This window comes from Paramisgurnus dabryanus, chromosome 3 (genome assembly GCF_030506205.2).
Source record: "Paramisgurnus dabryanus chromosome 3, PD_genome_1.1, whole genome shotgun sequence".
Lineage (NCBI taxonomy): Eukaryota > Metazoa > Chordata > Actinopteri > Cypriniformes > Cobitidae > Paramisgurnus > Paramisgurnus dabryanus.
The window spans coordinates 39765311-39783360 of NC_133339.1; the positions used below are offsets into that span (position 1 = coordinate 39765311).

Here is an 18050-nt window from a genome sequence, read left to right on the forward strand (position 1 = left end):
GAGCTCCGTGGAGGTGTTCCGGTTGGCAAGCCCTGCGAAAGTGTGACTGGTCAGCGAGCCCCGTGAGAGTCACTGGTCGGCGAGCCCCGTGAGAGGGTTCCTGTATGGCAAGCCTAATGTCTTGTTCCTGGTCGGCATGCTGAGCAGTGCTGGGTCCTGAGCCCGTCTCTTGTGCGGAGACCGTCCGTCCCGCTTCTTGTCGTGGGGTTCCGGATCTCCAGCACTGTCGGCCCTTCTGGACTTTGTCTTTTTGTCATGTTTATGTAATGTTTAGATGTTACCTGGGGACGCCTGGAGGCGTCCCTTAAGGGGGGAGTACTGTCATGGTCCTGTCAGCCATGTATGTCTTTTATGTGTTTCATGTGGCAGGGTCATGGCAGCCCTCACTGTTGTCTTGTTTTGTGTGGAGAGTCACGTGATGTGTTATGTGTAGCACGTGCTCTCCTGTCTGTAGTCTTAACCTTACCCTCCTGTTTCCTTGTTAAGTCTTGATTAGTTAATTCCCTTCACCTGTTTGTTATTGTTCCCTAGTTTAGTTCTTCCCTATTTAATGCCATTCTGTCTGCTGTCTTGTGCTGGATCATTGTGTGTCATGTGTTACACCGTCAGGAGTCCTTGTCTTGTTTTTGCCCTGTCTTTTATTTAATTCTTGTCTTGTTTACCCCCTCGAGGGAGTTTTTGTTATATAATAAAAGTCTTTTGGTTGAGAGCTGTCTGCACTTGGGTTCTGTCTTCCCATCCCTGACACTTACCATTATTATGTTTTAAAGCAACTGAAAAAAGACCAAATGTAAGAGCATGTCAGAACCTCTGACAGTGTCCCAAAATGGTTAACATCAGGGTTAACATCAGAAATGCAGAAACAGCGTGTGTTATGTCAGCTTTACGTTTAATCTATAAGAAGATAGGTCTTTAATATGGTATAACTAAGATTAATGATTGAATAATTTTAGGAAGAAGAACCAGAACTGAACTGAACTGAGACGTTTAACCAAAAAGTAGGACTTTTATTTTGATTGTGCAAAAGACTTAATAAGATTTCTCAGATAACTAATAGCACACCTCTCCATAAAAAACTTCTGGCATATAATTCCAATTTATTACACAACAATCTGGAATGTTTGATTGCGAAGGGCCAAGCAATGTTACTCCCACAAAACAAGCAATAAAACTGAAAACAGCGCTGATCTTGGAACTGTGAGTCATCTTGATCACTGAAGCTTTGCTGTTTATGAAGAATTTTCCTCCACAGATGTACTTGTCAGTGTTAAATATACCTTCAAATAAATCAAACAACATTTTAGAGGTGGATTTTGATACTTTGCACAAATGGTGACTGACTTGTAACTGTAAGGATAATAAACAATGATGTAATACTGATACACGAAATTAGTCAAAATATATTTTAAATGGTCTATATAAACAAGTGAAAGTTAAAATACACTTATGGCCTGTAGATCAATAATCCATTGCTTTTTGGGTAAAAGTGAATAAAGAGATTACTAGGATAAACAGACGATCTGTGTTTAAAATGCTGTTTTGTTTACTTAATTAAAATTTTGGGGAAATGTATCTTAAATTGCAATATGCAATGTTTGCATGTTCACATAAGTTTCACTTTCTTTTGCCGTAAGTTGTGATCGATTGCTAATGACTTGTAGTTTGTGATTGATTGCTAATGCCTTGTTCAACCTGTGTGCAGAACGTGCGGCTGATGCTCAATATAAAGTTATAACTGACCAGCTGATATTTTTCCTAATTGTGTAGTTTTTCAGTTTTCCTGACTTGCATAAACATTCATGGCCATCTTTGCCATTTTTGCAGACTCCTTCTCCACAGATAGATTTATTATTGTAACATATGTCAGCTTTAAAGAAATAAACAACAACAATTTAGAAGTGGATCAACATTTTGATCTCAAATGAGAGAATGTATCATGTGACATAACTTTATGACAAAACTTTGCACATTGCAGTGTTAATGGACCTACTTTCACAGCTGTCTGTACTGGGATCAGTGAAGTTAGTTTGTCCTGATCTCAGTCTGAAGCCTGGAGCACATGTGCAGTAGTAACTGCCCGGGGTGTTATGACATCTCGCATTCACACCACATGAACCAGAATCTACTTCACACTCATTTATGTCTGTGGGACAGATGATGAACAAAAACATCTCAACTGAAAACTCTCACAATAAAGTACAAGCAAACTGAACAGATATGCAAACTACTATTTTACTTACCAATACACCGAACTCCTTGTCTGTCCATAAATGTCTCTGCATTATTGTTGGCAATGTAGCCAGTTTTACATATGCATGTATAATTTCCTATAGTATTTTTACAGATTGCATTAGGACCACAATCAATGCTGTCCTCCAAACATTCATTGATGTCTGAAATGAACAACAATGAGTCTCAGATGTTATCTTTGCATGATCTCACATGTAACACATCAGTCTATTATATCAAGCTGTCTTACCTTGGCATATTTTTGAAGTGTCCTGTGCAAAGTATCCAGTTGGATTAAATCCTTTTTGACAATGACAGTAGTAGCTACCTATAGTGTTGTAGCAATCTGTATCATTTCCACAGATTGGTTCATCATATTCACACTCATCATCATCTACAGCAATGAAAGACACAGAACTGTCTCAGCAACTGCACAAACTGCTCATCTCTCAAAGCTCTTGGGGAAAAAGTAGTTGTTAAAACAACAAAAGAGCCTCTAAAATGGCTACTATACATTTTGAGATATATGCAAACATGTTTTTATATGTTAGTGTTATGTTTTTGCTCATACCTATACACTTTCTTCCCTCTATAATGTATCCAACTCGACAAGTAGTTTTCATCAGGACTCTTTCTGTCAGAGCTAATAGAGAAACTACAAGAACAAAGATCAAGAGTCTGTTCAGTGTTTTCATTAAGTGTATTTCACAATGCAGTGGACTCCACAAATATAACAACAACATTGACAACTATTATTTATATATTTTAGATTCTGCTCTATAGGTCACATGTTTAAGCTCCTCTTAATCATATAGACATAACATCATGATGTTACACTGCAGTCTGAAGACACAATATATAAGATACTGTATAAAACTGCTAAACTTTACCTCAAAACAGCCCAGACAAAAGAAAAGTGCCAGACAATTAACTACCCAGATAGCATGCAAACCATTGAAACAATGTTAAAAACAGTTGATTTGTCAATGTTAACTGCATTGAATCAATATCAGGTTTGCACCCTCCATTAATATTGAAAAAATATAGAGATTTCAACAAATCACCATTATTGTGATCAGTGTTTGCTTTAGTTGGGTCCTTGACTCTTGTTATTCACCAAGTTAAATCTTTCTTTTCTTTTTTTTGTGTTTGTATGTGTTTATGTAGAAACACATCTGCGTTGGAGAAGAAAGATGTGTTTCAAAGTTAGATTGAAACTGATTGCATTCTGTGAAGAAGTCAAGATTATATAAAATTAAGCTGCTTTACATGATTATGTTGATTCATTTTTGACATTTGTAATTGTTTTGGTTTGTAAATACACTGTGACAAGGCAAACAGAAAACTTGCTGACACATATAGACATCATTACTCATCCTACAAATCACGACAATGGTGACAATCATCAAAAAAATTCGGTAACACTTTATTTTACGACCCGCAAAGTACCGCGTAATTAAACCGAATTTACAGCGTACCTATTTGTAACAACAGGGTAGGTAACCTGTAGGTATAAGGGAATAATATTTTAAGTTTGGGGTAATAAGGGGGTAAGAATATGAAGAATTATAAATTATTTATACTCTAAGTATTTTATAACAACAGGGTACCTATTGTAATATTACGTGGTATGTATGACTTAGTCAAGTCTATGGGGAAATTATGTTTTATTTATTTTTTATTGTGAATTTTTCATATTGACTACTGAATGTTGTATACAGTCAATGTCTACGAGCCACATCGGCAAATAAATATAACAGCATATCACTTTTATTTTAGTAGCCTATATTACTTGCTTTTAATAACAAAAGTCAAGCTGATTTAATGTGGTTATCTTTTTTTTAAGGTAAGTACAATAAAAATAGCAACTTATTCCCTATTTACCAGGAAACTCCTACATTTGCGGACATATTTGAAGTGGTGCTTTGCAATTTATTTACTGTAAACACAAGTATTTTAGCCAAATATAATTTATGCAATGGCAAACCAGAATGAAACAACAGCAGATATCAGCTCCCGCTAAAGCAAAAGACGACTACATGCGTAGACTACTGCGCAGGTGTAGAGCGCGCGGTCGTCTGCAGGAGGTTTGCTGGAACGCGATCCTGAGGTGAAATTTCTTTAAGAGGTTTTAAAAACGTTCTACACTGTGGAGTACAGCTGCGAGTGATGTTAGCAGGTTCCGCATGCTGGATAAGGTGACTGGTTTTGTTAATACATGACTCACGCATTTCAAACAATGTTTTTCAAGAAAGTTGCTAGCTAACGGTAGCAGGTTAGCTAGCACATAAGTAAGCCTAAAATTTATAAACGTAACTGGCTTAGAAAACTCTGTTTCTGTCAAGGCACAGTGAAGAAACATTTACTGAAGGCTTTCATTTATGTTTTTTATATGTAATGCAGAACAGCATTTGTGAGACGACATCAACTCATCATCCGAGTGGACAAGAACACCAACAGAGGAAGCCAAGCCGCAAAAACAATGAAAAATTGTCATGACTTTTTATTTTAAATAAAAGTTATGTGATAATAAACATTAAGTGTTGGCTTAATTATAGTGTTTTAAAGATGTTTTGAAATAAGTTGTTTTAAAATAAAAATAACAATATTCTGTATGTTTATGGTATTTACCCTATAACATTTATTAACAAGAGGTGAACAAAGCACCACTTTAGTTTACAGCCCGCAAATATGAGAGTTACCTGGTACATACACAGAACAAACGGGGAATAAGCCCCACTTCAATTTACAGCCCGCAAATATAAGAGTTACCTGGTACATACACAGAACAATCGGGGAATAAGCCCCACTTCAATTTACAGCCCGCAAATATAAGAGTTACCTGGTAACTCCTGTATACATATACAGATCAAAGAGGTACAAGTTGCTATTATCTTTATTGTGTGTTATATTTTATTTGCCGACGTGGCTTGTAGACATCAACTGTAGGCTATACAAAACACTTCATCAGGTAAGTAGCAAATATGAAAAAAAAACCTATTACACATAGACCATATTACCCATAGACGTAAGTCATACATACCACGTAATATTACAATAGGTAGGCTACCCTGTAGTTATGAGATACTTAGAGAATAATTTTCCATATATTCTTACCCCCTTATTACCCCAAACTTAAAATATTATTCCCTTATAACTACAAGTACGTACTGTAGAGGTACTCTGTTGTTACAAATAGGTACGCTGTAAATTCGGTTTAATTACGCGGTACTTTGCGGGTCGTAAAATAAAGTGTTACCAAAAATTCATATAAAACGATCAACTGCAATGCATTCTGGGAGTTATCAATTACTTGCATTGCAGCATGAAGCTTTCTTTTGTTTATCGTCACCATTGATGAGATTCATAGACCGATTCATGATATCAGAGATAGAATCAGTTTAACTTTTTAAATGTGTTTTTGTAATCCTCAAAATAACAGAACTAACACTGTTTCCAACTATTACTGAATAATAATTTTTTTGCATAACTTTAACAGTAATTCATTAATATCATTTAGGTATATCTACAAGAATTAAACTACTTCATACCATTAGATCTTTGTTTTCTTTGCAAAAGCAGATGTATTTTAAAACACTGCTTCAGCAGCCAAAGAAAACTTATCATTAAAACACAAGAGTCAAGGGCCCAACTAAAACAAACACTGATCACGATAATGGTGATTTGTTGAAATTTCAATATTTTTTCAATATTAATGGAGGGTGCAAACGTGATATTGATTCAATGGTATTAACATTGACAAATCAACGATTTTTAACATCGTTTAAAAATCGTTTTTGTTTCAATGGTTGCATGCTATCTGGGTATTTTGGTATGCAATGCAAATCTACTTGGACTGTTCAAGCTAACAGTAAGGTTTATTTATTTTATCCTCATCAGACTCCAAACCCAACTGCCTCTCAACCCCTAATCCTGCACATCTCTGCTGTGTGTGGACATCAGCATTAATGCTGACGTTGTAAAGCTTACTATAGTATTGTTTTAGTCATTTCACTTTAAAGGTTCATGCCTATTTTCATCAAACAGTTATCTTGTCTCAAGAATCTCTTCACTAAAGTCATAATGTACTAATAACCACTGATTGTGACACAATACTGTAAGTGTTCACAGATGTTTTACAAACATTTGCTTTAAGCTCGCCATTGTAACATTATATTTTCCTATCTGTTGGAGTTTCCTTTCGTGCTCATCTGTGTTAAGAGAAAGCTTTTGAAACCACAACAAATATAAAGTTGTTGAGTTTTATTTGAATTCTTAAACCCACACAGATCTCTGTTCCTCCAGGGAGATCATCGGTAAAAACATAAAGCTTAACAAAATCTAAAAATCATCAAACTCACCCAAAACCAGCAGACAAACATGCTTCATTTTGAAAGAGTAACTTATTCCAATAGTTTAAATCTCAGATAATTATTTAATTCTGCGCAATTACTATGAGGTGAGTGAGGTTCACTGTTAATAAATGAAAGTCTTTAGTCCCCTGAAGAATGATCTTCTGTTCACAAAGCAAGGGTAATATAATCACACCTCATTTCCTAAAAAAAAAAACTAAACTGTAACAGCACACAAGTATTCATAAAACACTAGATGGTTTCGTTTTCTTCTGCTGTGCCTCTGAGTTATATAGTACAGTGCAGTACAAGCGTATCACACCCTTTGTCTAAATCTGAGGGGGGTGGTGTGTGATTCAAACAGACCTCATAGCATCAGTGTGATGACTGAAGCCATTGAGAGTTAGCTTTCATAATAGCAATAGGCAGGCCCAGATATCCAATGGACATTATGGGCGGTTACACTTTATTTTGATAGTCCACTTTAGACATTTTACTAGCTATAAATAACTTTGCAACTACATGCCAACTACCTTTCAATAATTTGCAACTATACGTCAACTAACTGTCATTAGAGTATTAGTAGACTGTAAGGGTTGGGGTTAGGGAAGAGGTTTGGGTTAGTGGAATAAGTTGACATGCACCTGAAAAGATACTTATAGTCAGTTGAATGTCTGTTGAGATATCATCACAATAAAGTGTTAGTAGATATTAAGCAGACAGTCTACTAATTCTCTAAAGATTGGTAGTTGATATGTAGTTGCAAAGTTACTTATAATTAGTAAAATGTCTAAAGTGGACTATCGAAATAAAGTGTTACCTTATGGGCACGTGCCCAGAGGCCAACACGTAGTTGGGGCCAAGCGGTGGGAGAAAATAAAATGTAAAATATAACGGGCGTTTTCCTAGGTTTAGATTAATCCAGGGCTAGGCCTTCGACATTTGAGAAGTTTTTACAAACAAACCTGACAAAAAAGTATGTGTGCGTCTTGAGACAAAACAATGGCACTGATATATGTTAAAATAGGATAGGATAAGCCCTGTCTGGGAAACCACCCCTATATAATTATTCAAGCGCAAATAACCCTGTGCTGAATCGAGCGGACTGTGGGTGATAATAGTCTTCGTAGTTCAAGTTCAGAATGAGTGAGATGAATTACTTTGTACTGCGTATGTGTCGAACGCAGTCATTCACGCTTGTCCGTGGTTGAGTGTGCTTTGGAAGCTGTGCGGATACATGCGCGCTAGACAAAGACATACGCTGAAAGTTTGTCATATTCCAATGCCCTCCCTCCTCTGCATCTGTGCGCAACAGTGCAACACACATCGCCAACAGACAGATGGGTAGACACAGAGGCACACCTAGTCAACAGGCAAGGCAGGCAACTGCTTGGAGCCCCGAGCTGCTAGGGGGCCCCCGAGACTCTCGGCACGTTTGCCGGTGGGAGAAGCGAGAATTTCATCCATAAGGACTGAATGATGGATTACGTGATTTTGTGTGCTCCTGTCCTGTTGTACAAACAATACATCTGTACATGTATGCTATCTGACTGTGTTCAAAACGCAGGACTCTCAAGAATCACGCATTCATTTCCATCAGTTCACACGCTCACTGAAATGCGTGTGCCTCACGGCGAATGCCTGAAACTTGAGAGCCCTATGAGTTCAAAGAATCCACACATATATATATTTTTTAAAACAACAGACATACGCAATATTCTTATCATGTTTTGCAGTTTTTCTCAATTGCTTTGGCTCATTTCTTGAAACAGAAATTACATTTTCAAACCTCTAAGATCATTTGGCAAAACAGTCTTACAGTTCAGCACAACACTATAGCTCACTTGCAAAAGCTCATACCTCTCCCAAAACAGTTCACTCATTTGTCAAAACTACATTTCTTTCTCATTTAAACAGTCAGTGCCTCCAAAATGCTTCGTCCCTGTAGCATTGTGTAAGCACTGCAAGTCAAAATGTTTAGATGTTTTGTCTTTATGACAGGGGACCATTGAAATATCCCTTATGTCCACCTTTCAGTCTTAGACCAGTCCTTCATTGACAATGGTTACTCTATTGTTTTTTTTTGTATAGCTAACAAAATACAATTGTGTATAAAACTGTGGAAAAAAAGAAATAGGATTTTAGGGTAAGAGTAGCCTCCAAGGTTTGACATCACACACTGCACTCATACTGCCAACGAAAATTGTAACCACTTTTATTCACACACAAAGTAACTTCCATACATTTGAGTAAAAAGAAAATATATACAGCATATTATACAACAGTTCTTTCTGGTTCTCGAATCTAACTGGCTAAGAGGCGTGCGATATTGTACTGATAAAGTACTTTAAACGTTCACTGGTCAAGACAGTTGAAGTGAACACAAACACAGTTATAGTGATTAAGAGAGATGTTGTCTCATCGTAGTAAAGTAACATGAGACATACTTATGTAATCAATATGACGAACACGTTTATTGGTGACAAAAATCTTTTAATGAACACATTGCTTCTTGGATGGCCCATTAGATAAATAGCAACAGGCGAATATCAAGTGCCAACGTAGATACTCAACACGACTGCATATCAAAATTCCAATTGGATGGAATGTTGATTGATTTGCCCAGTCAAAATCCAACCCAGGTGGATAACTTGCAAGTTTCGAAAATAAACGTATCGAATGGGTGATGTTGTATCGTTTAATAGCCTGAATTAGAAAATAAGCTAAAGGAAAATCAAGAGGAGCTATCCATCTGATAGTGAGAAGAAGAAGAAGAAAAAAGAAGATGAAGCAAAAAGAAAGAAAGACAGTGGTAAGTTGAGCAGATAATGATTTAAGCATAAGATAACATTAACAGTAAATGACTGCTGTTATTGAATAGTGTTGCTACTTTAACTACTTTTTTATCTACACTACTGGTCAAAAGTTTGGGGTCTCTCACTCGTTCTTTATTTATATTTTTCCAGTATTACAGACTACGGCTTAACACAAATGTAACTGTGAGAATTACTGTATGTTGGTGACTAAAAGCATCAAAACTATATTTTATCATTTAAAGTGCAGTCACCCTTTTCCTAGAAATTGCAAAACCATGCGTGGGTCATTTTTTCAAGAAGCTTCTTAAATTTTCAATTTAGTTATTTAATCTGGGCTCTTATTGGCTGCTTTTTCTTCAATATTCAGTGTAAGTCAACTATTTCAAAAATAATACTTAAAAATACAAATTTTACCATACACCTTCAGATTAAATGACTTTTAAGATCATAGTTAACATTTTTCATACATTTTCGTGATGAACAACATAATGGTGATGAACACTGGTCGGGAGGGCCTCCTAGGAATTTTTGCTTAGGGCCCCCACAGACTTTAGAATCACCTCTGGGTAGGCATGTACAGTAAATACACAGACCATCAACAACATTAAGACCAATTACAAGTGAAGTGAATAACATTGATGATAATTGATGATCATACTTCATCAGATCCCTCGGATAACTAATAGCACACATCTCCTTTACAAACTTCTTTATTGCACAACACTCTGGAATGTTTAATTCCGAATGGTGATGCAACATTCCAAGCAATGTTATTCCCACAAAACAAGCACTAAAACTTGACCACTGCAGCTTTGCTTTGTGAAAAATTTTCCTCCACAGATGGACTTGTCACTGTTACATATACCTTCAAATAAATCAAAACAACGTTTCAGAAGGGGGTCGTTCTTAAAATGCAATATTTTCATATTAAATGAAAGAATGTGTCATGTGACATATCTTTCTTTATGACAAAACTTTGCACATTTCAGTTTTAATGGACCTACTTTCAGTGAGTCTCAGATGTTATCTTTGCATGATCTTACAGGTAAGTAACACATCAGTCTATTACATCAAGCTGTCTTACCTGGGCATTTCCCACGTGGGGAATTTGTAAGAATTGCTGTCATATCCTGACCAAAAGGCAGCACTCCCTGAGAGACACAGAGGGGCATTCCACAGGTGCTCTGATATCCTGACCAAAGCCCTTTTGACACAGACATTTCGGAAAATACACGGAAAATGCATCCTGGAATTTTCCCGGGTTGTCTGATTTTTTTTGTTCATTCACACTGCCATGATTTGCCGGCATCTGCAAGTTCACGGAAAGACACGTGACCTGTTTAAAGTCCTGCCCTCTCTTCTACGCAGCGTCTGAAGTTTGCATATTACTTATTTTTTCTCTCTCCAGAAACCACTCACGTGCATTTTTGTTTATGATAAGACTATAAAGGAGTGCGTGAACGCACAGTTCTATGCTGGTGAATGATATCAGCTTCTGAGTGGATATTTGACGAGCTCCCTGATCTCTGCTTTAATCCAGTTTTCAGATATTTCTCATTGTGATTGTTTATATGCATTTAAAACCCCCATTTTGAGGAGCTGAACGATATTGTTGGGTTGACGCGCGGGTTTTTTTGTTTATTATAAGCTCAAATGAGCACGTGATGGGATATTCTTTTATGCTGCTGAATGATCTCCGTTTCAATGCAGTAAGTGACGAGCTTACTTACCTGATATCTGCTTCAGTCCAGTTTGCTGACATTTCTCGTCGTGAATGTTGTAAATCTCTCATTTTAAAGAGTTAAACCAACTTCATGTTGCCATGACACGCGTGTCCTCACTACGGCACGCGCGTCATTGTTTATGCGTCTCATTTATTATGAAGTCATATACGAACGTTTGAAACAAGCACTAGTAGATCTGAGGGGGCCAACAACCTCGGATTGGAGTAGAATTCTAGATATTGCACAGACAAATGGTGAATCGTTCGAGGCATATGCCGTGCGTGTATGGGTAACATACAAAGAGCATTCGGGGATGGAAAACGCAAGCCGCGATCACGAGACATTATTATAGATCATAAAGAAATATGCTGGCATCCCAGTCCAGAAAGCTTTGATAAACGGCGTCGACCCGGTGGAAAACTCGTTTAGGGCAATTGTAGACCGGGGGTCAAGAATAGAACAGCGATGGAGGTTAAAACCCCGTGCTGTAGCATACGCTCATTGGCTGACCGAAGGGACAGACCAAGACCCTGATCTCAAAATAGAATTTGCTGCCAGTATTGCAAAAAGAACAATCAGTAGAGATTGTCACAAAAAAGAAAGGGATTTAAGAAATCAGTCGACTCAGCACCAATCAACGATGTCCACTGTCGACTCTAAATTGGAGAAACAATTTAAGGAGTTTATCGCAAAGAGTCTAAAGGATGAAAATAGCAGCGCGAACACAACTCCCGGCGAAAGTCATTAGTAATAGGACAATTGCGTTTACGAAAATTCCAAACCTCCACCCATACACCAATTAAACACTTTTAACATCGTAACCACAATTTGGCAGGTAATTAAATTGCACAAATTCAGGTAATTAAATTGCCCAATTTCAGTCATCAAAATGCACGCACACATTAAAGGAAACCCTGAAGAACATGAACAAAACAAAAATGTTGTCGATCAGTTGACAAAAATAGCAAGCGTAAAAGGAGACAAATGGCAACCCCACCGCCTGACTGTTACTGATGTGAGTGCGGTTCAGACAGCCCCATTTGATTCTAAAACAGTATCAACAAGAGCTGTGGACTTAAGAGGGGGAATTGGTTTCGCATTTACAACAGGATCAATTTGTTACAGTCGTGGAAGTAATGATTTTGAAAGATGACAAACGCAGTCCCAGTTTTAACAATGCTTTGAACTTTGGACCATACAAAGTTAAAGCTATATGCAACAGCTGTGTGGCCACCATCATTAAATGAAAACTAAGATGGTATCACATGTCACCGTGCAAACTGCTTAAGGGTACACAAAGTCAATAAGTAACATTCACTGTCTCTTTAAATCTGTGTCTGGACCCACTTGCGTCAAGTTGGGTCAAAGGGTATCACTCGCACACACCCTAGAATGTGGGAGATGGGCATGGAAACACAAAGGCCATACACGTCCTTTACTACACTTACACCCAGATAATTAGTAATATGACCTCCCGGAGTAGCTCTGGAACCAAATTGCGCAACAAAAATCTACTGTAAAATAGACTCCGACCATAGGAAACATTTTATGAGAAACACCAGCACGCACATACTTTCAGAACATAATGGCCTGGTATCAACTTAAAAAAGAACCAGGAGCAAATTAGCCTTTCACCAAGCCCCGCCCCCCTTAGTTTCTGTTGCTACGTCCGACAAACAAATGACCAGCTTGACAGATTGCCATGACGGAAAGAGGTATACCCGTGCGTGTCAGTGACCTTTTTTGGAGCAATACCTCCGCGATATCCTCCAGATCGAGGCAAAAGGGGTTACAGTATGCAGTGGAGGGATATAATCACAATATAAAAATTCGCAACGAAAGAGACACGACTACTATTGAGGCTAATGCTTACCGGTCTCAAGGTAAATCTGAGAAACCACATGACCTGTACCTCAAATGCAACCAGCACAGCCTTGTGGACCAGTTATGCTTCCTGTTATTGTCTATTATTGTCTATTGCGAGTAGCTATTTTGTTAAAATACAAGGGTATGCTTGCTAGCTAAACCTACGTACGTAAAAGCCATTTAAAGCTAACTAACATTTCTCTGTTGTTTTGAGACTAGCCATTTTGAGAATCAGAATGCTTTATTTCTTTTGGTGATGAACAGAATTCACAAATAAGACATTGCTTTGGCTTAGAAAGTGCATAACAGATAATATAATAAAATGAAATCGATCAAACAAAATATAAGGCATTCAGACATCCATTTTATTTTATTATATTATCTGTTATGCACCTTTAACTAAGCCAAAGCTATTTCCTAGTTGTGAATTATGTTCAACAATGGATATAAAACATTCTGAAAAAAGCTAATACTAATAACTTTTAATATTAATAACTAATGCTACTTCTGTAATTCTTTTAAATTTAGTTCACCAGGGTTTTGCTCTCATATTTTGGGCCTGATGCACACACTGGACCTGTGCCATGCCAGAAGTGATGACATCTCCTCCACAAGCCAGCCCCAGCAATGGCACAAAGCCAGGGGTAAAAAATTTACTGGACAACCTGTGAGTAGTGTGGTGGCAGCTAAGGCCAAAGTCAACCACAAACGGAAACCCATCATTTCCAGTTACATTCATAATAAGTACGTGCCCCTCAACTTCCCATGTATTCTGTATTCTACGCACCTCTCACAAGCCCAGGTGGAAACAAACCTGGCTCGAAAGACTGCAACAATTCTGTCCAGCTCACCCACTCGTTCTGCCTACACATGGTGGGACTGGATACTTCTGTTGGTAGTGCACTCATTTTTATGTGTACACTGTTTCAATGCTGTTATTTCAGATATCTCATCAGATCGTTAGAGACATCTACAAACATTTCCCTGGCTCTCAGCCTGCCACTCTTGGCCCGCTGGTTGCCTGTTGACGACCCCTGATCTATGGGATCTGTGCTTAAAGCTGACATACAATTTTTCTTGATATTTTTACATATAAGAGATTTTGGTATTATTAATTCATCCTGCAAGTTTTATAGCTTTAAACGTGCAATAACAAACACATTTATGCAGTTGAAGAGCTCAGATGTGAATCCCTCTAAGTGCGTCTGACATGTTGTCTTGTAAAGCATTTTCATCAGACTCTTACAGTAATGGATTCTGCAAACAGACCATTATTTCTGAATGACCTGTGGCCGGGATTACACGGATTTAAAGCGAAAGTATTTGATAAACGTATAATACATGCTGAGAGCATTAGGTTAATATCATTATCTCATTTTTGACGAAGGTGGCATTTAGCAGCTTTTGCATCTGTGTGTATGTATTCTGTCACGATATAGATTTATTCTAATATGACCTATCACAAATGACAACACCTGACTACTTTCACATCATCATGTTGGCACCTCCCACAGTTATTCAGTCGCAAAAAAAGCAGAAACAGTCCTCGCTTGACAAAACAACACCACAGCGACATCCTTTTTGGGGGATTATTCCACTACAACATAAAAAACCCAACACAAAATCATCCTCAGATATTTATTCCCCTATGTATTTTGAATAAGATGAATAGAAATCACTCTCCATTATGTAACAAATTCAAGAGGGAAATAAGCAGCTTCATGCACTGCTTTTGGTATTGTTCAGTCATTACAATGTTTTGGGATGAGGTGGCATGGAAGATGGGTCAAATATTTTATGTAACATTTCATAAGGACACTATTATTATTCTGTGGTCTGCCACTAAAAGACATCACTTGGAGTGTCAATCAGTTTTTTTTGTGATACGTTTTGGCAGCTTTTCATCTCTTTCACTCTGTTGGCCTGGGACTTGCTGAACTCCATGATTGGTGGCAACACTTGAACTAGTTATCGACAGGTTGGGCCAGAGTGTTAAAATCTCAGGATGGTTCTTAATTGTTGATTTTATCCTGAATGTTCTCAGGAGGCCACCTGTCACAATCTGCTCTGAGACACTGTCTTGAGGATCCAAATGCAGTCTTTATTGGGAAAATTCAAAATCATGACCCATAAACAGACAAAGGGTCAAAACAGTCTAGATACTCTGATGACCATCTCATATGTATGGCATGTTTATATATAAGCTCTTTAAACCACTGAGCTTTACTTTAACATTTGTCAAATGTCAATCATTGTATTTATTTATTTATTCACATATATTCTTCTATGTTTATTCTGTCAATCAGATGTATTCAGTTTTTATTAGTTGCTTTCTGGTGCCCTCCTTTGATGATTTTAAAGAAATACAACTATAGTTCAGTCATCATGAAGGGCCAGCTGTCTCCTGTAATTTTCTGGGGATAAAAAGCATGAATGGCCGTTCAAAACTAGACAAAATCATCATTACATGCTATAAATATATACACAGGACCTGCCTCAGCCATTCTGTTATGTAGGCCTATTACTTATTGGAGACGAAAATAAATGTTTTTGGTATTGATTTTATGGATTTAACATCTACAAGCACTACCTACCTGGACCAACAGATTATCAGTAAAATTATATTTGACATAAAAAACCTTTTTAGCTGTTGAAACAGTTTGTTGATTATTGATATAGGCTACGATATATTGATACAGCCTTCGATTTAGTCAAGTGTGTGTCATGTTTATAACATGTACTGTAAATACACAAACCATCAACAACATTATGACCAATTACAGGTGAAGTGAATACCATGGCACTCGTCAAAGAGTGGAATATATTAGGGAGCAAGTAAATAGTTTTTAGTGACGATAAGGGACAAATTCTAAAAGAGTGGATCAGGCATCCACAAAATGGCAAGTATAGTGGGATGTTTCCGGTGTTAATACCTACTGAGCAACAGTGTGTGTGCCCAAGGCTCAATGATGCACATGAGGAGTAAAGGCCCATCTGCACCCTGTCACAATATAAAAATGGTTTCAGAAAAGTGTTGAGGAACATGTTGTTGCCTTGGCCTCCAAATTTCCCAGATCTCAATATGATTAAGCATCTATACTGCGGGATGTCCTGGACCAACAAGTACAACTAATGAAGGCCCAACTTTACAACTGGCTTTACTTAAAGGAACTTTTGTTCATGTCTTGGTGTCAGATACCATAGGACACATTTAGCCTTTGCTAAGTATTGAGGTAAACAATCTCAGAATAAATCCATAATTCAGCAAACAAAGTAAAGTTGCACATATGTACATTCAGAAAAAGTTTTTTGTAGTTTTTGGTTCTTTGCTTAAAGGGAAAAATAAAGATTTTTTAAATTTTGATTTTCACCATAAAAAATATTGGATAATTGAAGTAAGCATACAGCTGTTCAAAAAACAACAAATGAAAAATGTACAAAACTGTGTAGTAGTGTTATTGTAATGAAATGAGCACAGGTTTTCTTGTCTGAACCACTGTGCCGCAGTCTAAATCAAAACTTTTGGTACACTGGTTCATACCAAATATTGAATATAACAAGATTGTGCACTGCTATAGGGGGACAACTCTCAATAGCTGATCTTGCGATGGAAGTCCTCCCTTAAATTTAAAAGATCCAATCATCAATCAATAAAGATTATCTGGGGGAGCTTTGATGTTGAATGGTGATTCTGTCTTACCCCATTTAAGTAGATACTGTCAGGAACAGCAGAGAGAGAACCCAAGTGCAAAAGGATGTTGGGGTTTAACAGAAAACACTTTATTATGACACAAAAACAAAAACCCACGAGGGGGTGAACACATTAAACAAGAGGCTTGACAAAGACTAAACACTAAACTAGACTAGATATTTTGACTAGAATAGACACGACTGGATCACATGGACAAGACAAAATGAACCTGCACAGAAACAAGGACAAGAGAACATTATATAAGAGAAACTAAACAAGATAACGAGGAGGGAACAGGTGATGGGAATAAGTAATAATTAACAATAAGCAGGAGGACGAGGGGGCGGGGACAAATGACAAGACACCGGAGGCACATGCCACAGTAAACAAGGCATGAGCCTCCACATAAGGCCTGGGACTGCCAGAACTCTGCCACCATGACAAAATACAAATATAAAACAAGACTTCAAGGCAGAGTCCTGACAGATACAGTAGGGCTTTATAGCCACTTAAAAACCACAAGACTAATGTGTCAATATCTTATAGTAACCAATTATAAACAATAAACATAGGTACAACATCAAGGTTTTGTCAGGTCTTTAATGTGGTATTACTATGTGATGTAGATTAATGATTAAATGATTTTAGAAAGAAGAATCATCAAAGAACTGAACTGAAACATTTAACCAAACATAATGATAAAAAAACTCTGTAGGACTTAATCAAATCTAATTGAAAACTAATAGTACACCTCTCCTTTACAAACTTCATGATCTGGGTTATAATTCTTGTTTATTACACAACAATCTGCAATGTTTGATTACGAAGGGCCAGGGAATGTTATTCCCACAAAACAAGCATCAAAACTGATAACACAGCGCTGATCTTGGTACTGTGAGTCATCTTGACCACTGCAGCTTTGCTGTTTGTGCAGAATTCTCTTTCACAGACGGACTTGTCACGGTTACATTTACCTTCAACTAAATCAAAACAACATTTTAGAAGTGGATCATAATTTCTATACTTTGCGCAAATGTTGACTGAATTGTAAAATGTGTGTGCTCTCATTCTGAAGTCTCCATTTACAACAAATCGAGACAAAATAACCAAACAAATTGATATTACGAAGATAATAACCTGTGCATTTCATTTGTTTGTGTCCATAGTTGGTAAATCCTGACTTGCATACACATTCATGTCCATCTTTGCTGTTTTTACAGAATCCTTCTCCACAGATAGATGTATTATTGTAACATATATCAGCTTTAAAGAAATCAAAACAACATTTTAGAAGTGGGTCGATCTCAAAATTAAATATTTTCATATTAAATCAGAGAACGTGTCATGTGACAAATCTTTCTTTATGACAAAA

General features: G+C 37.2%; 2 protein-coding genes and 1 long non-coding RNA gene across 6 annotated transcripts in view; 1 reads left to right on the forward strand and 2 right to left on the reverse strand.

Annotated features, from left to right (window-relative positions):
• Positions 1-18050, reverse strand: part of LOC135744858 (protein lin-12-like) — a 74401-nt gene that overhangs the window by 22954 nt on the left and 33397 nt on the right. Inside the window, exons 12-13 of one of the 2 annotated variants that reach the window (XM_065263239.2) lie at positions 17816-17941; positions 17401-17658 (exon numbers count right to left, since the gene is read on the reverse strand). In XM_065263239.2, coding sequence (XP_065119311.1) covers positions 17519-17658; positions 17816-17941 — 266 coding nt within the window. In that variant the 3' untranslated portion in view covers positions 17401-17518. Of the gene's footprint in view, positions 1-17400; positions 17659-17815; positions 17942-18050 lie in introns of those variants that run through there. The other variant, XM_065263237.2, reaches the window with a different exon arrangement.
• Positions 990-6819, reverse strand: LOC135744860 (epidermal growth factor-like protein 6). 3 transcript variants are annotated; one of them, XM_065263243.2, is made up of 7 exons: positions 6591-6819; positions 2801-2884; positions 2480-2623; positions 2241-2393; positions 1991-2143; positions 1741-1867; positions 997-1277 (listed from the first exon to the last, which is right to left on the reverse strand). In XM_065263243.2, exons 1-7 carry the CDS (start codon positions 6616-6618, stop codon positions 1268-1270), a joined length of 699 nt encoding a protein of 232 aa, XP_065119315.1. In that variant the 5' UTR covers positions 6619-6819; the 3' UTR covers positions 997-1267. The 3 variants fall into 3 exon arrangements, with proteins under 3 accessions (XP_073670145.1, XP_065119315.1, XP_065119313.1); XM_073814044.1 differs by lacking the exon at positions 1741-1867 and having other exon boundaries at positions 990-1277; XM_065263241.2 differs by lacking the exon at positions 997-1277 and having other exon boundaries at positions 1306-1867.
• On the forward strand, positions 3652-4891 carry LOC141281940 (uncharacterized). Its single transcript, XR_012336376.1, has 2 exons — positions 3652-4427; positions 4633-4891. It is a non-coding gene; the product is annotated as an uncharacterized lncRNA (long non-coding RNA).

Coding starts and splice junctions, on each gene's coding strand:
- LOC135744860 (XM_073814044.1), bottom strand. CDS start 6,618: ATGAAGCATGTTTGTCTGCTGGTTTTGG. Junction 2,885..6,590: donor TGTTTGTCTGCTGGTTTTGG/GTGAGTTTGATG, acceptor TTGTTCTTGTAG/TTTCTCTATTAGCTCTGACA. Junction 2,624..2,800: donor AGAGGGAAGAAAGTGTATAG/GTATGAGCAAAA, acceptor TCATTGCTGTAG/ATGATGATGAGTGTGAATAT.